Raw genomic sequence first — 21,193 nt, 5'->3', positions numbered from 1 at the left:
GTGCTCCGCCTTCAATGCAGAATAACAACGGTGGACCTGTTCGTAATTCATTTATATATTTTGAAAATTGTAATGTAAGAATTATCAACCTTAATTTTGGGCCCCCCCCGCCAGGTACTTGGTGCCCCCCTAGGCACATTTCCTAACCCTTTTCCTAACCCTTTATTTTATTTTTTCGCGTTTAGACTTGTCTTGCTTTGTCTCGGTTTGTGTACTTAAAAAAAAAAAATAATAATAAAAATTTTGAGGTTGGTTGGGGGCCCCCCTACTGGTTGGGGGCCTAAGGCATTCGGCTACTCCGCCTTAATGGTAGGTCTGCCACTGGTTGTTATGCATATTAGCGTGCATCTCATCACAATCCGGTGTCAAGGTTCAATCTAAAATTGGTCCAACCTGTATTGTTTGACTTCAAAACCTAAAACTTATTACTGATCACAATGTTTTCTTCAAGGCCTAATGCAGGACCGATCTCCTTTAACCAGCTTTGTTTTTAATGGGTACACCACTGACCCTTGTTTAACGAGTCAAATGGTTACGTTTTTTTATTGAAATGTCCTCAGTATGTGGTGCAGTCTCCTGGCTTGCTCATACATGTCAACTTGCCAACCATTACTGTCCTTTGGCCCTTTGTTTGGGAGGGGTCTTTTATTGTTAACCGCTGCATCATTGCATCACTCTCCTTTAACTTTCATCCGTCTCTCTGAATCTAAGTCAAGGTTCCAACCCTTTTGTGGAAAAACACATTACAATCTTACCATTTCGCTTTACCCATGCGGCTGATTTTCACAGAGTAACCTTTAGTAACTCCGTTAGTCCAACAAATATTTTTCACGCACGCACAGATATACACAGTGTCAAAGAAACATTAACGCTCAATATGTAATTATTTTCTATCTTTAATGCTAGGGCCTTATGCTACAATAGAAAAAAAACTGTCTCTGAAGTAATGGCACTGTTTCACCGGGTTGGAGCTGGAACACACACAGGAGAACAGTGTTGAGAAAGGGAGGATGACGCACACATCGAAGATCGTCCTCCCCCAGTGATTGCTATTGATCGTGCTGAAGACGAGTTTTTCACAGTTTACCCAGGTGATTGGCGAGAGGCATACATCCCCTCGCTCAGTAGGATCTTCGGCCTTTATGGATTTTAATAGCCTCGGGTGTGTGGTCGGTGTTGTCCTGATGGATTGCAGGCCATTAGTTTAGTCTGATATTAAAAGCAAGGGACACAGAGATAAGAGAGAAGGTGGAGTGAGAGAAGGAAGAGAGATAGAGAAAGGCTTATGTAAAACAAGATTATTTTTGGCCATGTGATTTCTGATAAGGCAAATGTGCTTTGAGTCAAGAATCTGAAAGAAATTTGCAAAGTTTACACACTTGTATGGGTTTCAGATGTTTTTTGCTTTTATTTACCGGTTGTATTTTTTTTCTTCTGTTTTCGATATCAATCGTAGGCCAAGGTTCTCCCAAGTTTTCAGGGCTAACTTTATCTCTGTCTCTCTCTCTCTCTCTCTTCTCCCCCCTCCCCCTCCCAGGAGTCTGCAGGGGAGAGCGCGGGGGTCCACGGGCAGGTGGAGGACCGAAAGGAGAAGGTGCCCACCCCCCATCTCAGCCAACTGGTGGTCCTCACCAAAAGTGGGACCCTGTACGGCCTGGCTCAGAGGGTCGTAGCAACAGAGTCTCTGTGAGTCGTGTTGACTAGTGTTTAGTTCTCCACTTTAGTTCTTCACTTCTCCACGTTCATTATTAAGGGAGCATGGTGGGGCACGGCCATCCTTCTCAAGGACGCTCTAGATGGGCTGGGGACGTTGAGGATCGAATTCAGTACCCTTGAGCTGCGGGCCGGAACACCCTAGCCAATACACTCTCCCTTCCCCCCTTCCTGCAAACCATCCTCTTGGAATAACCCTAACCCTTCTTTCAAGGAGCTCATCAATCATTAAAATCAAACATTTTTCTATGAACTATTTTTGTTCTAACTATTCTGACGGCAAGCAAGGTGTGTGAAAAAAGCATCACGCGGGAAGGTTGAATGGTTTCATAAATTAATGTATAAACCGTGTGTGTGTGTGTGTGTGTGTGTGTGTGTGTGTGTGAGTGAGGGGTGGTTGAGTTGGATGACTCCGTAATCGACTATTATGCTTTAAACTTCAGTAGTCGCTGAATAACTATACATAATTAGTCTCAATGAATCATTGTCATCTCTTGCTCGCTCTCTCTCGCTCTCTCTCTCTCTCTCTCTCTCTCTCTCTCTCTCTCTCTCTCTCTCTCTCTCTCTCTCTCTCTCTCACTTGCGCTCTCTATCACTCACTGCAGTCATTGTTGTTACAACTTTTTACCAATTCAGAATAAGGGTGTTCTTATTCTCAATCGGACATCTGACAGTACGACCGGTCAGATGCAAAGAAACATATCAAATACAAAACAATAGAAAGTAAGAACAAGGTGTATAACTGTAGAGCATGTGGACAGCGGATGACGATTGCCAACACTCCCTTTACCCGGACACCCGCCTGCCCTATGCCGCTAGCGTGGAAAGAGCACAACCCAGCTCCATTAGCATTGGCAACGAGGCCACGCCTTGGTTAACCCCAGCCTATGGATCCTCAGACATGTCCAGCGTACAGCGGCCGTGATGCCCACACTGCTAAAGGTTAAGACCCGTCCAGCGCTGTAGCCGATGTAGAGGTGGAGGGGGTGGGAGGTGGTGATGGGGTGAGGGAGGAGGTGGTGAGGGGGTCTTTGTAAACGCTTCAGATCAACGTTAAGGGGACTGTGAGGTGAAGATTTCCTTTCATTGTTATCGTACTACAGTCAGGGAGTTAAAGCACATGTTTTATTTGCAGAAAGGCATATTGAAGCGTTTATGAGGTGCTTGATTAAGGGTTTACCGAGCTCTGAAAGCACTTAATTTCCTTTCCTTTACTTTGTTTTTGTTTCTCTACCGCGGATTCACCGGCTGCTCTGGCCGAATCGCCCCGTGCAGACGCTGTTTATATAGAGCTTTCCATTGAGCAAGTACACGGGCCCAGTGTGCCTCATCACCTCCCCTCCACCCAGCCCCATCACCTCCACCCAGCCCCATCACCTCCACCCAGCCCCATCACCTCCACCCAGCCCCATCACCTCCCCTCCACCCAGCCCCATCACCTCCACCCAGCCCCATCACCTCCACCCAGCCCCATCACCTCCACCCAGCCCCATCACCTCCCCTCAACCCAGCCCCATCACCTCCACCCAGCCCTGTCACCTCCCCTCCACCCAGCCCCATCACCTCCACCCAGCCCCATCACCTCCCCTCAACCCAGCCCCATCACCTCCACCCAGCCCTGTCACCTCCCCTTCACCCAGCCCCATCACCTCCCCTCCACCCAGCCCCATCACCTCCCCTCAACCCAGCCCCATCACCTCCACCCAGCCCCATCACCTCCCCTCCACCCAGCCCCATCACCTCCACCCAGCCCATCACCTCCTCCCACCCAATCACCTCCCCTCCACCCAGCCCCATCACCTCCACCCAGCCCCGTCACCTCCCCTCCACCCAGCCCCATCACCTCCACCCACCCAATCACCTCCCCTCCACCCAGCCCCATCACCTCCTCCCACCCAATCACCTCCCCTCCACCCAATCACCTCCCCTCCACCCAGCCCCATCACCTCCCCCACCCAGCCCCTCACCTCCCCTCCACCCAGCCCTGTCACCTCCTCCCACCCAATCACCTCCCCTCCACCCAGCCCCATCACCTCCACCCAGCCCCATCACCTCCCCTCCACCCAGCCCCATCACCTCCTCCTACCCAATCACCTCCCCTCCACCCAGCCCCATCACCTCCACCCAGCCCCGTCACCTCCCCTCCCCCCAGCCAGAGCCTGCCTACAGATCTTCCTCCTGGAGGTCCCGGCTGAGCAACAGGAGCACACTGACACCCAGAGGAACATGTCCTGGTGCTGGGGCTGCGCCCGGTTGACCTGACATTTAGTTTTGTGTTGTTATTCTAATCAGTGAAGGATGTCACTTCTAATTGTTTTTCTCTCGTCATTCAGAGAAACACATGTGTGTCTGTCTGTCTGTCTGTCTGTCTGTGTGTGTGTGTGTGTGTGTGTTGTCAAAATGTGTATTTGTCTTCCTCTAAATACACATATTTATTTAATCGTGGATAATTCAAATAATGATATGTGTTTTATAATCTGGGTTCAAGATCGGTATCTGGCACTTTCCCACGTTTTCTCTCGCTGGTTTTCACGCGCCCCCCTTTTATCCAACAGAAGAAACCCAGAATCCCCCTGTAATCATCAATCACGACAATAATTGGCCACACATTGAATTCTACACGGCAAATTTGAATCCTATTATTATCTATAGGAGCAACTCAAAGGGAGGTATAATATATATATATATATATACTGTCTCATTGAAGCCTCAATGATCAAGAGAGGTTGTTTGGTAGATCTGACATTAGCAGGCCGTTATACGACAGCGGTGTACCCACGTGTTTACTCTTTACGTGGTGCGGCTGTTTTATGGTTATTTTCGCGCTTAATTTGGTTTCCTCAATGACCCCGAGTGTAATCGTGTTGGTTGGAGCCCAAGATCCTCCAGAATACTATCATTGTATCTACGTCGTCGAAGTGTGTGGGTGACTCACAGAGCAACCTTTCTACCCCGAGCTGCAGTAACGACGCCGGTTGAACTCTTGACGCACTCGGGGAAACTCACCCACGCTGATCCACGCTGAGCCGTGAATTATATTTGATATATTCAGATAGAATTATTTCAATCTCAACACAGATGCAAACACTCTCCTACCTTTACCTCCCCTACCTTACCTTTTAACATATTACAAACGGATGGAGCGTCTCGGGCTCTTCTCAAGTGGATGTTTTCACAACAAAACTTTCTTGATGTGTGAGGCATCACCATTATACCAATTTATCATTTTTTTATCGTGAGATAAACTTTGTTTAATTTTTCTTTTATTGACGGACAGTGTTACATTGTGTAAGAGATTATTTGCTCCAAGTGTGAATGACTGCTCCAAGTGAGAATGTTAGTATGAAATTGAACACTACTGTATATGCCAATGTTGTTTTCAATCAAAAAGAATTTGCACCAAGCAAGCCGATCCACGTTTGACAGCACTAATACAAATGCAATTGTTGTCGGTCACGGTACATTCTCGGCTCAAGAAAACATCAGTTGAAAAGGCTATCATTTGATGTCTATTATTTTTTTTTGGTCTAAATGTGTCCAAACATCTTAAAGGATGTTTATGTGTTTGTTTGTATTTGGCAGGGTGTTCTTGGCGGACCAGTTTGACTCTCTGCAGGCCCATCTGGACAGCATGATGCCGGCTGTGAAGAAGCCTTTCCTGCAGCAGTTCTACTCCCAGGTATGACAACCGCTCCATCGATTCCTCTGATGTGATGCCTAATAGCTTTCTGTGGTTTTGCGTACACCAGTGGCGCTATACAAGGGTAAATATGTCTCTGGTGGGTTTATCGCTGGATCAGTTACCTATGGTATTTACTTTTTGTTATTTCCAACCACTTAAATTTGGCATAATTAACAGATTTTTCTGTCAGGTAGGACGTTGCCCTTTCGTTCTTTTTCAAAATGGCTGTTAATAGAGTTTATTACATTAAAGGCTTTGAGAATTGTACAACTGCATCTGCTCACGGAGCTAGAGAGACAAGAATATACAAAGTTACACAAATCCACAAAACTCCCAAATTGAAGATTATTTTCTGCCATGGATTTTGTGGATTTAGAGTTGGGAGAATTTACACACAGGCAAATACACTTACTAAAATACAAAAAAGAAATACTAAAAATCTGTTGAAATAGGTTGAAAGGTTGACATACCGGCCATTTATTATTATTTATATTATTATGACTATTTTAACAATTCGAAATAGTTTCCAAGATAGATGGAACCACAAGTTATGTCAAGTAGTTTGTATTTATTATGACGGTGTATTGCATATGTAGAATCAATTTAACACGTCTAGCTTGGCGTTAACCAGCGCCGTGGTTCTAATCAGGGCTCTGATTGGACTAGCAGACAACCACAGATGAGTCTTCAGGGACTCACATCTTGAAATTCTCTCTCTCTCTCTCTGTCTCTCTCTCTCTTTCTCTCTCTCTCTCTCTCTCTCTCACTGCCTCTCACTCTCTCTGTCTCTCTCACTGTCTCTGTGTCTCTGTCTCTCTCTCTCTCACTGTCTCTCTCTCTCTCACTGCCTCTCACTCTGTCTCTGTCTCTCTCTCTCTCTCTGTCTCTGTGTTCTAACTCGAAACACACAGCACATGGAAAACCCCTACAACCTACACATGTCCCATCGGTGCTCACTCCTTAACTCATAACTGTCAAGAAAAAATAAAGGAGGCGGCCAATTGTATTCCAGACGGTCAAATCACATCGTAACCGCCTGCCAGATTCCAACCTCACCTCCCCCCCCCCGCCCATCATCTTTATTAGCAAGAAGGAAAAATAACCAGCCGGTGGTGAAGCCATCACTGCTTTCACGTCGGCTGTTTTCACGATCACTTGCGTGCGTTTTAATGCCCCCGATGTTAACATCGACATGAGCTGAGCCGCGTTTGGCCTGTCAAAATAAAAGCATTTAATTTATTTGAAGTTCGTGTTCTGTTTCTGTTGCTCAGTGCTCATCTCTCTCTGTCACCTCCCTACCCTCCCCCTCCCCTCCCCAGACGGTGTCAACGGCCAGCGAGCTACGGAAGCCCATCTACTGGATCGTGGCGGCCAAGGCCATCGACTACGAGCAGATGCTGCTCATGATGTCCGGGGTCAAGTGGGACATCAGGGAGATAATGTCCCAGCACAACGTATACGTGGACATCCTGCTCAAGGTAAATGGGCTAAAAATATACCGCAAATGGCTGTACTTGGTCTGCTCGGAGCGGTGTGCATACGGCGTACTCTGCAGCTACAGCTCACCACAGGGTACAGTAAAGGGTTGTTTATTCAAACACGGTAGTTAATGGCCAGAAAATGGATTCCATCCGTGTGACTGCCGGTGGCATACGTAATGAGATGCTTTTAATAAACCCGCGACCCATGCCATTATCTAGTTCAGTATCAACTCTTCTACGGCTGAGGTTTGTTCATATATATATATATATATATATATATATATATATATATATATACATACATCTGTGCCACTTATGAATTATTTCCCATTCTGTGAATAATTTATACACCATGGGCCCCAAATGTAGCGCTTCCTGCCAAGCCTGTAGAGAGAAGGCAGTGCAGCCTCCACATCCCCCCTCACTCTGTTTGGGAAAGACTCGTGGTTTCCCTTCGCCCAAAAACTGTATTTTTATTCATGCTGCGAACTTATGCCTTCATGTATTTTACATCTGCCAGTAGCAGCACCACAGGTTAGTGCTCTCTGAGAGGCTAACAGATACCGGGCCGTATCACACTGTGACTCTGTGGAGTCACCTGTGGGCTATTAGTTATTTACGAGCACAAAGCAGTCTCCAAAGCAACTCCTCCAATACCCCTCGTTTGAATATGCATGTGTCAAGAATTTTAACTAAAGAACCTCAGCTGTTTAGCCGTCCTGAATCCGTTGGGAGAGAGTCCAAAATGGGCTTTTGGAATTCGATCTTTTTACCGGCCAGGGTGGATTGTTCCACCGAGCCATTGGTTTAACATGTAAGCCTCAATGTTTTAACCTGCCAAACACGGTCAAATCAGTCCACCACTGGCTGGTGCCAGGTGTTAAATGTGGATGCTGGTTGGGAGATATCTGAAGTACCTGATTAAAAAAACGAAATGACACAACGCTTAAAAATAGATTCCATCGCCCACGTGCACGTGTTCACGTCGACAGATCCACCCGGTCACATTCAACTTCGGGTCAGCCTTGCCATTACATCGGCTGTTCACCGGCTAATTCACTATGAGACAAGTGACCGGGGAGTGTTCAATGCTCGCCGCACAGCTCAGCTTAAAGATGTCACAGTACACATATCTTAATGCTCCCACTGATGGTACTTGGTTACACGTGACGACGACAGGCACGGTGATGTAGTGCCACTGTTCGTTACAAAACCCACGGCTGTAGATCTATGTCGGGCGGGAGCTAATGGTGTTCTCCGTCGCGCAACCGGGAACATAATGGCATACGCATTCCGCTTTAAACAGCGAGTGACAAGGAGTTATGGTGGGAATATTTTATTGTACTTCCACACAGGGGAATGCTTTATTCATGAATGCGCGTTGATCAGTGGCATTTGGAATCTGCACTTATTTGCATATAGAGTGACAAGGAAATGCAGGCGAGTATGGGAATTTAAAAAAGAAGAAAAAGCGCTCCAATCGCCCCCAAACTGTTTTTTTATGAATGAAATAAGAGGACATTCTGTTGTGATGGAACAAGAGAAAACTAGTTACGTATGCATGCCTTGTTTGCATGCTGCACGATAGATTGTTCTGTGTCTAAAGATTTGTTTTGTACGGAGCAACCCCGGGGTCACATGATGAAAAATAAATAATGACTCACAGATTAATCAGATTTAATGATTGAATTATTTAATTTAATCAGATTTAATGATGGAGGAATCAATTTCGATAAAGCTTTGTGTTTTGATGGTGATTTTAAACTTCATTAAACCTGGCTTAAATCCAGATGAACTGGATTTGCTGTGAGGAAGTGGTGACCGTTGTCCAAGGCCGGTCCTTCTGCTGAGGAACCCAAGAGGGTGTGCGGATTTGAGATCGGTGCACGACACGTGGTTGACCAATCCGCCGCCAGGCTTTACCAATCTGTGCGCAGGCTTTACCAATCTGTGTGCACAGATTTACTCGTTTTCTTTCATGTGTTCTGAGGGAAGTGCTGTAGTTTTGAATTCAAATCAATCACTGCCCACTTTCCCCCCTCCGGCAGCTACCCTCACTCTCTCTCTTCCTGCCTCTCCCTGACAGAGCCCCGCTGTGCCCCATCAAAGTGCACGTGCATGTACGCCTAATATCATAATTGCACCATTTGATTCATAATTTATATTTGCAGCAAGAGAGGAAGCGCCAGGCGCACACGGATGCTGTGGTAAATACCTGGAACTTGAATTATCATCCATCATGCTGGGTGATATTGTTTAGAGGGCCCCCGATCACATATCACATACCCCCCCCCACTTCCCTCCCCTCCCCACACACATTTCCATTCCTGAGGTTTTTATTTATCTTCAAGAAAACGGTGGAAAGAATATAACAGATTTGGGCCAACCATTTTCCTTCCTTTGGAATGGTTCTGCTTGACTTTGGGTTTGAACGTGAAGCGAGCCAGATGTTGAAACACCTGCGTGATTGATGCCTCCGTGCTGGAGTAGTGGTGGAGGCCACTTCGTCTTGAAGGCATCTCCCAGGATATCTTGTGCAGAACAAAATGTGAGGCCTGAGAGGCCTGCGATGCCTTGTTAATAGCGGATGTGTTATTGACCCTAAAGCTAAGAATCAAATGAAATCCCAGTAAAAGCCACTCTGTTTGAATGATTCTGTGTCAAAGTGCTTTCAAGTCGAGGGCGGCAATAATAAACCTTGACCGATTGCTGAAATGATGTTCTCATACACAAACACTCACTCCCTTTTCCTCGTGTGTCCCTCCACCCCTTCCCATGTTGGTTCCCTACCCAGGAGTTCGAGCAGTTCAACGCTCAGCTGGGTGACGTGTCCAGACAGGTGCGCATCCCCCTGGCCGTCTCCAACGTCCTTTGGGAGCACTGCATCCGATTGGCCAATCGCACACTGGTGGAGGGGTGAGTCACTCAATCAGTCGTTCAATCACTTTCCCGTTTCCTCAGAAAACCCGGGGTCGTAATGCCGGCGTTGTTTGAAGGTCTTCATTGTCTAGACCAGTCATGAGTCACCTCCATCTGTTATCAAAGGTATCAGGTGCTATTTGAGGCTGAATTTGCCCTTCTAGGTACGCCCTGAAGAAGGGCCGTGGAGTATGGGGTCAGAACAGTCTCATTAATAATGAATGCACAGAGAAGGATTCACAAATGTATTTTGTGATTTATATATAAATTACTCTCTTCTCACAAATACATTTCAATGCACACACAAATGGATGTCGGCATGTATAAATGTAAAATAAATCCATAAACAAAAATAAGTTTCACAAACACATTTCTGATCCACACACAAATGTGTCTTGTTTGAAATAAATGTAATATAAATCCATAAATATGAATTAAAAAAATATTTGCAATTTTCATCAAAAATGTATTTGGATGTTGTTACATTTATATACAAACTGTTAAACTTGAATTTACAAGACGCTTTTCATTTGTGAACTTGTTTGCATTTGTGTGTCAACTGGTCTGTATTTATATGTGGATTTTAGAGACTCTGCTGACGTGGCTGGATTCACAAATGCATTTTTTTCAACAAGGAACTTTCTGTAGCCAATCAGATGCCTCCTTTGTTTTCAGCCAATCGCATGACTGCAGTCCAACGAGGGGTACCTCACCATGGCCAGAGCACAGCATTTTCTCTGCGCATTTTGCGTTGCTTTTCGGTAAAATAAAAAAAAGTTATCGGACTTCACTGGTAAGAGTTCAGCCTCAGTAATGGCAATCCCGATTCAAGTGTAAATGAAAAATGTCTAGGCGTGCATGAATAACGCATCATGAATGTATTGTAGCGTTTTAATACTACCGTTACCGAGGTACGCGTAACCGAGGTACGTGTTACGAGGTACCCCTCGTGGGATTGCAGTCATGTGATTGGCTGAAAACGAAGGAGGAATCTGATTGGCTACAGAAAGTTCCTTGTTGAAAAAAATGCATTTGTGAATCCAGCCGTGTCAGGGGAGTCTCAAAAATCCACATATAAATACAGACCAGTTGACACACAAATGCAAACAAGTTCACAAATGAAAAGCGTCTTGTAAATTCAAGTTTAACAGTTTGTATATAAATGTAAAAACATCCAAATACATTTTTGATGAAAATTGTAAATATTTTTTTAATTCATATATTTATGGATTTATATTACATTTATTTAAAACAAGACACATTTGTGTGTGGATCAGAAATGTGTTTGTGAAACTTATTTTTGTTTATGGATTTATTTTACATTTATACATGCCGACATCCATTTGTGTGTGCATTGAAATGTATTTGTGAGAAGAGAGTAATTTATATATAAATCACAAAATACATTTGTGAATCCTTCTCTGTGCATTCATTATTAATGAGACTGTTCTGACCCCATAGTGGAGGATTCTGGCTCGGTTTTGACTAATGGGGATGGTGTTCTGCAAAGAACCTTGATTTGACGCTCTGTGAGTTTAGAGAGTTGTTAAGAGAGAGGGCAGAAGTGGAGCAAGACTTTCTTAATTAAATTACCAAGAGAAACTCCCCTCCCCCTTGGCTCCCTTCCACCCTCCCTATGTGTCTCTGCTAGGGGTGTAACAATATGCATATTCGTACCAAAAATTTTCGGTACGGGTCTAACGGTTAGATGCACGTTTCATTTCGGTACATACCGAAAAAAATAATAAATTATTATTATATATATATATATTAAAAAAAACTTAAAAAAAAAAAATCTCTCTCTATATATATATATCTCTCTATAGATAGATAGATAGATAGATAGATAGATAGATAGATGATTATTATTATTATTATTATTATTATTTAAAGTTTTTATTGATTATCACACACTTTGTGAGTGTCTTGTCTTGTCCTGATGTTTTGTGTTGAGGACCACAATGGAAATAAGTCCTGGACTTTATTGTGCTTTTATCCTCAATTGTATTAGGCATTTGTTTGATACAATTTTATATTATTTATTCAAATTTTATACAATTTTAATAAATCAAATCAAAATCCAATTGTTTAATAAAAATAAAAGAATCAAAACTGCTGTACCGAAAAACATAACGAACTGTGACTTAATAACCGAGGTACATACCGAATCGTGACTTTTGTTTATCGTTACACCCCTAGTCTCTGCCATTGAGAAGTTGAACTTGTTATTCAGGGAGGAGGTACCCTGATTTGTCAGCAATTAGCTGGGAAGCGTCTAAAAATCGAAATTGGCTCATACAGATGCAGCCGCAGTCAACTCAAAACAGATATTCACAGCACATTTCACTCTCTAAACGCTGACGGATTTTAGAGAGTGAGCAGGGTAAACATGAGCAGGGTAAACATGATTCTGTTTGACTCGTGAAGTTAGCCTGTGCTTACAGGAAATAAAAGCAATTGACTGCAGGTTGAACTTTGGTGCGCTCCTCTTGAAAACAGGAGTAGTCATCCGCACAGAGCCTCGGAAGTCATTAAATGGTTCCCTGCGTTACACACACACACACACACACACACACACACACACACACACACACACACATATACTTCAAAGCAATGTTTTCAGCACAAATGCTAGATAAAATACTGCAAATGAATTGGTGGGTGAGGCTGCCTACAGGTCTGTGCAGACGCTTCACCTGTGAATATTATAGCTATTACTATTAAAGCACCGGCCTCATACACATGCTGCCCCCCCCCCCCTTGCCGCTTTAGCCTTTTTAACCTGCCAGGTAATTTGCATGTATTTACATATTGGCCGCTGATCGGTTCACACACTGCTCCTGCATGCACATATCCCTTTCTTGGGTGTCAGTGGATCGGAACACTTTCGTCTCTTTTCAGTGAGAGAATGTGTAAAAATGGCAATCTGAAAGTGAACCTCACAAAGCATTATGGATCGGCGAAGCTTGGCGAGAGAACAAAAGCACGAAGAGAACACATGTTTTAGGTGTTTCAAGTGGTGTATCCTGTTGCACAAGTGGTCCTGTTCTTTCATTCAGATCATCAATTACACAGTCTCGATGAACGCTTTGACGTTCCACAGACGGTTGGCAGCTTCTACGCGACTTGTTTACATGCTATGTTTTTTCGCTTATTGGAAGCCCTTTGTCAGCCATTCTGTTCTTTTTTGGTGCGTGTGCGTGTGCGTGCGCGCGCGTGGGCGCACGTGTGTGTGTGCGCGTGGGCGTGCGTGTGTGTAAATCACCAAAACAACAACCACTTACAATATTCGTTTTCAGCAGCGGCTCTCTTCATCACTCGGAGCATAGGCTAATGCAGTATCCGCGGAACGGCTTGATTTATAGCCTGGGAATTTTGGAAGGTGTGGAAGATTCATCCCCTGAGTTTGTCTCCCTTTCCCCCCCTCTTCTCTGGACCGAGTCCCAAGGTCCCTTGGCTCTCCGGGCCATGGCCATGCTCATAAATAAACGGGTCATTTCCCTACTGACCTATTGCATCACCTTTTGCCTCGCTCTCTTCAACCTATCGAAGCGCACTAACGTTCACTTCTTCTGCTCCGGTTTTGCATTGAGTTCTTCAGTTTTGTAAAGGCCGTTCATCCTGGGCGGGTCAGGTTCAGACATCTGCTCGGCAGGAATTAAAATGGAAGCCGTTTCCATCTCCTGCGCTAGGCACTGCGAGGAACGGCGGGTAAGGGGAATGGAATGGGTCGCTGGCTGTGCGCTGAAGAGATAAGATAAGCAAAATGCAGACTTGTGTTCTCCCCTTACTCTCGGTTCCTCCATACGTCTTTTAAATCTCTCTCTCTCTCTCTCTCTCTCTCTCTCTCTCTCTCTCTCTCTCTCTCTCTCTCTCTCTGTCTCTGAGACACCTTGGCTTCAGTCATCATATGCACCATTCATGCCACTCTGTATTTGCAGCCAATCTACAGAAATACTGATAAATCCAGGACACGCGCGTCAACAATGGCTCTGGTAATCGTGCTTCCCCGCTTCACTTGTGTGCACGGCAGACATCTGCGAGATGAAAGGGTTCATGAATACATCAGGGAAAATGTATGCTATATATGTATATTATATACTTTCTTCATGGATCCGGATGGCTTCCAACTAGCCTGACATCGCCAAACCAATTTCTGGGACCTCTCTGTATATGTTCAATATGCAAGGTGTGTTAACAATGACCGCACACCAAAATACCTCCGGACACAATTAGATAGACCTGCAACCAATCAGAGCAACGAAACGTCAGATGCAGCAATCTTGGTTGTTTATATAAATGCCTCAGCGGCGCTCCCGTAGGGTAGACTGTAGGACTCATCGTATCAAACGAGTGTCGATCTTGTTGATCTTGTCTGGTTCCCAGGCCTCTCCATGTCTTGGAGCGAAAGCAATTTTTGTTGGCTGCAAAGAAAGCCTAGGGAACCATAGGTGTCCATGTTGGTCAGTCCTTTCAGATTAAGCTTTATTTAACACGACGCACACTCAAACAACACAACAACACAGTCAGTCATTCACAGATGCACCTCCACTCCTTTTTGCGCACACACACACACACACACACACACACACACACACACACCGGCACGGAGATGACAGATTTGTTTTTGTGCCCCAGGGTCTGCAACATGCTGTTAATTACGTCTGCCCACCTCCCCCCTGTCTCCTGGAGTGCTGGGCCTCTGGGAACCAGCCGCTAGTTAGCATTCTGGAGCTAGGGTCTCACTGCTGCTCACGGCACAGCTGGGGGAGGCATTAGTAAAGGCTACAGGGGGAGGGACAGGTGACTTGAGGTTTTACGGAAGAGGAGAAAAGGCAAGCTTGAAATGATGCAGGGGGGGAAGAGGGGGTGGATGATCTTGTGGATGAATATGAAGCGTCCTTGAAGAAGCTACTTTGAATACAGCGGAGCTGCTGGTAAACAATGAGCATGAATGAGCATTCAGTACTTCAGTGCATGCACAGCGGGGACTCTTCTAGGACTCTATGCCAGAATGGATATGCATGCGCACACACACACACACACACACACACACACACACACACACACACACACACACACACATGCGCTTACGTGGGCGTGCACTTACTATGTGTTAAAATGCTCTGCCATGTTCGAGTGGTGACTGTGACTAATGCTAAAAAACATATATTAACCTTTGGAAAGTACAACATCTTGAATTCCAGCAGAGAGAGGGGTCCCACCCACACCCTCCCTGTGACCAGAATATCGATATATAAGCATCTTTCGCAGCATAAAAATGCTTGCCGATCCTCTAATTAATTCAAGTCTGTTGACACAGAGCGCTCTCATGTTGCTAATTGTTTGCTAATTGATTTGGAATGCGATACATTACACATACTGTGAAGAAAACAGGGCTCAATTGTTCAGGGAATGCTTTTTGATTTAATGCACAGCTTGTCGACTTATAGCCTCGCTTTAATGTAAAAGATATTTGCTTCAGCAAACTTGCTCTGCTGCGTTAAATATGTGTCTAAACATAGATACTTCATCATGGGGAAATCCAGACATAAATGTACAACTAGTCTGTGTTCTCTACGACATGCAGTTTCAGTTCAGTGTTTATATATTACATTTTGGAATTTTCCTTCATATGTATTATTCATTACAGGCCAGACCTGAAAGGACCCTTATGTTTACCTGTGTGGCAGTGTTGTTGAATATCCCTCTTGTTCGATAGTGAGATTGTCAAGGATCTCGAAACCTGTGGGGAACCTCTCATTGTAGTTTCTCTTGTATCTTTTTTGTTTATTCATTAACATTTGGAATCAGGTGTATCCATTGTAATTATGTCAATGTTGACCAGGTGTGTCTATACTTCAGGGTTGATTTTAAAGTACTTCTTCTGGTCTACAAAGCCTTAACTGGGTCAGGACCAGTCTACATATCTGACATGCTTCACCTATACGAACCTGTCAGACCCCTAAGATCACAGGGTAGATATCTGCTCTGTCAGCCAACAACTAGGACTAAACATGGTGAGACTGCCTTTAGTCACTATGCTGTCAAATTATGGAATGAGCTACCCAACAATATAAAACACGCCCCAACACTTACCAGTTTCAAATCAAAACTCAAGACCAAACTATTCACTGATGCTTTCCTTTAATTTTCCTTATACTAGTGGTTCTCCTATGTTTGATTTTGCATATTTTTATGTGTATGTGTATATATGTACATAAATACTCAAATGTATACTTTCTTATCTGTTTAATCAGTTTTAAATCACTTGTATATTTTATTGATGTATTTTTTAAATTTTTAATGTGTTATTTCAATTTTTCATCTGCTGCTTTGGTTTTATGTTTCTATGGTTTTATTTTTTGTTGTGAAGCACATTGGGTTGCCCTGTTGCATGAAATGTGCTATATAAATAAATTGACCTTTACCTTTACCTTTATACATTGACATTTACATTTAGGGCATTTAGCTGACGCTTTTATCCAAAGCGACCTTACAATAAGTACATTTATCAGAAGAAAGAAGGTAAATCTAGCTACTTTGAATTGTTTTAACGTATACGGTGTGTCATAAGGCTTTCACCACAGGCTCAGGAGCAAGTTCTAGGGAAAGTACTTAATAATTAATTAATTGAATTTATATAGCGCTTTTCTAGACACTCAAGACACCCAAAGCGCTTTACAGTGAAGGGGGGAACTTCTCTACACTAGTTGACACCGAAGTCTTTGGGGATGTTTCGTTGACCTTTAGGGAGCCTAGGATTGGGGGTGGCCTCAAATAACAGCGGCCCAGTAATAGCCTTTCAGACTGCAACAGACTGACGATTTGAGTGACCTCAACCATGCTCGCCCTTTCTGTCTCCACTCTCTCCCCCCCCCTCAGCTACGCTAACGTGAAGAAGTGCAGCAACGAGGGGCGTGCGCTGATGCAGCTGGACTTCCAGCAGTTCCTCATGAAGCTGGAGCGGCTGACGGACCTGCGGCCCATTCCCGACAAGGAGTTTGTGGAGACGTACATCAAGGCCTACTACCTGACGGAGAACGACATGGAGCAGTTCATCAAGAACCACAGGGTGAGCGGAGGACCACCCCGGCCTGGTCCTCACTGGACGTTGGCCTGAGTGCAGCCTTTGACATTTACATTTAGGGCATTTTAGCAGACACTTTTATCCAAAGCGACTTGCAATAATAAGAAGAGAAACGATATATCACTGTTGGTACAGTAAGGATGTTCATAGAACCAAGTGCCAAGCACTAACAATTGTTAGGTTAACGCATTCCCTGTATACAACAAAGCTAGCTATGATAAGATGCTACACAATGCTAAGTACTATTTAAGCGCAAGGACGTACAACATACAATAAGTGTGTATATTATGTGCCAGGACGTACAACATACAATAAGTGCGTATATGATGTGCCAGGGCGTACAACATACAATAAGTGCGTACATTAAGTGCCAGGACGTGCAACATATAATAAGTGAGTATATTAAGTGCCAGGACGTGCAACATACAATAAGTGCATAAGAGGGGGTAGGGGGGGTAAGGGGGGAGGCTATGCAGAGTCTAGGTGAACTCTGAACTGAAGTTAGTCTTTTGCGGAAGCTGGTGGGTGACTCTGCAGTCCTGACATCAGCTGGCTTTTCACACAGGTGTCGTCATGGTGACGAAAACAGCACTTTATTAGGGGTGTGCTACTGTAATATACCAGGGCACAGGAAGGGGACTAAGGGCCTCGTCTGCGAGTATGTCAAAATTTCTTTGCCTGCAGTATTGCCTACCGTCCACACCAAAGTAAGAGAAAAACTTGACAGAAAAAACTTTCTTGAAGAAAAAACTGAGATTGTTTTCTTGGTATTCATGTGGACCAGAGAAACGGAGGTTTGGCAAATCGATGACCTCATGTTTTTACAGATGCCAATAGTAGTTAAAGGTCCCATGACATGCCACCAGGCGGACACGCCCACCTGTGATGTCATAAGGGGCAGATTTTCAAAACGGCTTGTAACGGCTAATCACACCACACCTGGTGGCATGTCATGGGACCTTTAACACATTGGTCATGCCTACAGACAATAGCAGACTACCGGTCCGTTGACGTCTGGCATCACTGCTAGGTTTAATATAGAACATGTTCACAAGACGACCTAGAGTGGACTTGTAATACACTGTGACCAAAAGTTCTCAATCCAAACAAACGATTATTTCCTTTGGATTTTGCAATGACGTGTTGTTGTACTGGCAGCTGAAGAAGAAGCCCATTAATGTGCACTCTCCTAATGTCCAGTTTGGCAACGTTTTTTCACCATCTACTTACCTGGCATGCTGATGTGAGCATTGTTAAATATAGATTTTGTGCTCTGTTGTGGAGTAATTTCCTTTAACAACATTGTTTTGGACAGGATATTTTCTGAGGTGGGGGGAATAGGTTTACAGAAATACGAATATTAATGTAGACAAGGGCTTCCCTGGTAAAGAGAAGTCTTCTACCGACGCACCAGCACATCAAAGGAGTGGATGCGTTATTAGTATAACGAGCGACACCTGTGTCTCTCCCCAGATGAAAAGCACCGTGAGAAGGGACCTAATTGCTGCAAATCGCTCTGGATAAAAGCATCTGCTAAGGCTGTCTTTACACGACAACGCTCCCGGGTGAAACTGACAAAATATTTTATCAGATGTGCCTTTCGTTTAGACGGCGACAGCGTTTTCGGGGCTTAAAAACGCAAAAAAATGAACCCACCCTCCAGAGTGGAAATCTTAAAAAACGCTCCACCGTTGCTTATCCATCTAAAGGGTTAACAACGCAAAAGTGTGCTCTGAGCTGGCTCTCGCACGCTGGCCCTCGTCCCGTACGCGTTTACGTCACATTCATGTGCAGTACAGGCAAACCACAACAAACATGTCGGATTTCACACACTTTTGCGTCACGGTATGCACGCAGATTTCCACCCAAAGACGCTGTCTAAACGCGGAATGAAAAGTGGGAACGTAACACCACTTTTGCGGTTTGTGTTCAGATCGTTGTCCTGTAAAGCCAGCCTAAATGACAAAACGGCAGGGTTTTGTCACAGAGGGTGTAGCAGAATAAAAGGTGTTGTGTGTGTGTGTGTGTGTGTGTTTTTATAATCCCCACCTCCAGGAATACTCCATGAAGCAGCTGGCCAACCTGGTCAACGTGTGTCTGGGCTCGCACATCAACAAGAAGGCTCGTCAGAAGCTGCTGTCGGCCATCGACGACATCGACCGGCCGAAGAGATAGAGAGGTGGGGAGACCCCCACCCCCCACCAGCCCCGGGCCCAGTGACACCGGGACACACTCCAGTAGAAGGAAGCTCCGTGTCGAATGTCCATATCTTCTGCTTTACTGTACACATAGGTTATGTTGTGCACCTCGAAAAACAAACCCTGTAGCGGGAATGGCTCCTCATATCATTACCAAGGTGCGGGTTTCGTGCGCGTTGCGATGGTAATCGGGCTAACTAGGAAAGCTGCCGCATTGAAAGCAAAACACTTGTTTTTTGTTGTAAATTGGCTGTTTTTCGCCATGGTGACACACAAAACAAACCGCTGGTGTTTCAAAATTGAAGCATGTAACCGCTTTTCTGGATGTAAACGCCCTGATGTTAGGCATGGCCAGCTGTTGTATTATTACATCTGTGCTGTCAGTTTTCGCCAAGGATCAAAGGTGAAGAAGAACTCCTCTGGCACGTACGTATGTATTTCATTTAGGTCCATTGGAAACATTTTCACAACTCTTTCCGTGTGGGACACAACTAGAATGCCAGGAGGAAACGCTAGTGTATTCAGTACTTCATGGTGTGCTTGGCTACCTCTAGAGCACACTAATGACATGTATGGTGTCCTTTATCCAAGGTTTAGGTTATAATACCCTGTATGTGGTCTTTGTAAAATCTTGGTTCCGTTGATCGTGCCTATCTAACTGGATGCTATGTTTTGTTTTATCGATGAATAATATATGATTTTTGAAAATTATCTTTATTTGTTTATAGCTGTCTAGCTGACTATTTAGCTGCACCAACTGCACTTGTCCTTTTGTTTGTGTCTTCTGCTGTATCCCACGTGGATATTTATTTGGTTTTCTCATAGATGGATATTTAGTAATTTTTTGAGGAGCGCAGTGTAGCGCTAATCTTGCATATCAATGCGTCTGCTTCTCCGTGAAGGGCGAAACAATGGATCCGTATTGTGAGTGAGTCAGAGAATTGATCGACACATTTTTTCCATGACTCAGTCAGCTGAACATTAACAGAGAAAAATATTCCCTTCTAGGCTTTGGAAAGCATGACCTCAATGATTGTCCCCATTTTAACGAAGGAAGGCAGACTTATTTAGTCTTTCAGAAAAATTAAGTTACCTTTGTTTGTTTGTTTGTTTGTTTGTTTTGCTCTGAAACTACTCTTTATCTTTGCACTTCCAAGATTAATACTGTATGACGTAATACATATTTTCAAGATTGTATTTATTTGTTAGTTTTTCTCCGGCTTCTCGTATCTCCTTTGGGTTAGAATCTGATCTTACAAATGAGTGGAAGGAAGATTTTGTCCAGAACTTGGTAACCTGTCAATTGTATACATGTTATAATGAATATTTAAACTGAGAATCACGTCATGGCTCCCGTGAACCTCCTGTGTAGCATCAGCATTCCATGGTGACGGTTCAATCCAAACTCTTCAATCGTAATAAATACTAACATTGAACCCGCTCAGTCCAACTCTTCCTTATTTCTTTCTCGCTTTCCAGCCCAGTTCGCGACGAGGAAAATCCACAGAGGAGTGACTAGCTGCCTTTTTTTCAATGAATTGCAGTTAACCGTGTGGATGATGTCCGTACCGTTATGGTCAATAGCGAATTGCGCGCAGTGCTCTCAGTGTAATCAAAGCGCGTGTTAAGAACTAGGGTTTAGCAGTGCATATCCAATCATAATGATGATACTTTAGTGTTTAGTCCCATCAGTCAAATGGTAAAAAGACATGGTGAGTAAGAGGTGTGAAGTTGGACTGTTTAGTAGGATCGTACATAGAGCTTGTGTACTCGAGCACTTTAATTATCGATACAAAAATAAGGGCATACCATGCTGCAGTCAATCCTAACATATATTTAAAATGTTTTTTTTAAAGGTGACATTATACCACCAGGTGTGAGTGAGATTAGCCGCTACAAGCCGTTTTGAAAATCAGCCTCTTCTGACATTACAAGTGGGCGTGTCCACCTAGATGTAACGGCTAATCACACTCACGGTATAATAGGTCACCTTTAAAGTGGACATATTATACCACCAGGTGTGAGTGTGATTAGCCATTACAAGGCGTTTTGAAAATGTGCCGCTTCTGACATCACAGATGGGCATGTCCACCTAGATGTGTGCTGGATA

The 21,193-nt window shown here is 44.2% G+C and overlaps 1 protein-coding gene across 1 annotated transcript in view; it reads left to right on the top strand.

Moving 5' to 3' along the window:
• vps50 (VPS50 EARP/GARPII complex subunit) overlaps positions 1 to 20,497 on the top strand; it is a 102,576-nt gene extending 82,079 nt beyond the window's left edge. Inside the window, exons 23-28 of the mRNA XM_084484927.1 lie at positions 1,538 to 1,686; positions 5,296 to 5,392; positions 6,715 to 6,873; positions 9,671 to 9,792; positions 16,681 to 16,870; positions 18,941 to 20,497. Coding sequence (XP_084341053.1) covers positions 1,538 to 1,686; positions 5,296 to 5,392; positions 6,715 to 6,873; positions 9,671 to 9,792; positions 16,681 to 16,870; positions 18,941 to 19,060 — 837 coding nt within the window. The 3' untranslated portion in view covers positions 19,061 to 20,497. The remainder of the gene's footprint in view (positions 1 to 1,537; positions 1,687 to 5,295; positions 5,393 to 6,714; positions 6,874 to 9,670; positions 9,793 to 16,680; positions 16,871 to 18,940) is intronic.
• The last annotated feature ends 696 nt before the right edge of the window (positions 20,498 to 21,193 follow it).

This window comes from Micromesistius poutassou, assembly GCF_964030765.1.
Source record: "Micromesistius poutassou genome assembly, chromosome: 20".
Classification (NCBI taxonomy): domain Eukaryota; kingdom Metazoa; phylum Chordata; class Actinopteri; order Gadiformes; family Gadidae; genus Micromesistius; species Micromesistius poutassou.
The sequence above is the reverse complement of the archived record's forward strand: the minus strand, read 5'-3'. Positions and strand labels throughout refer to the sequence as shown.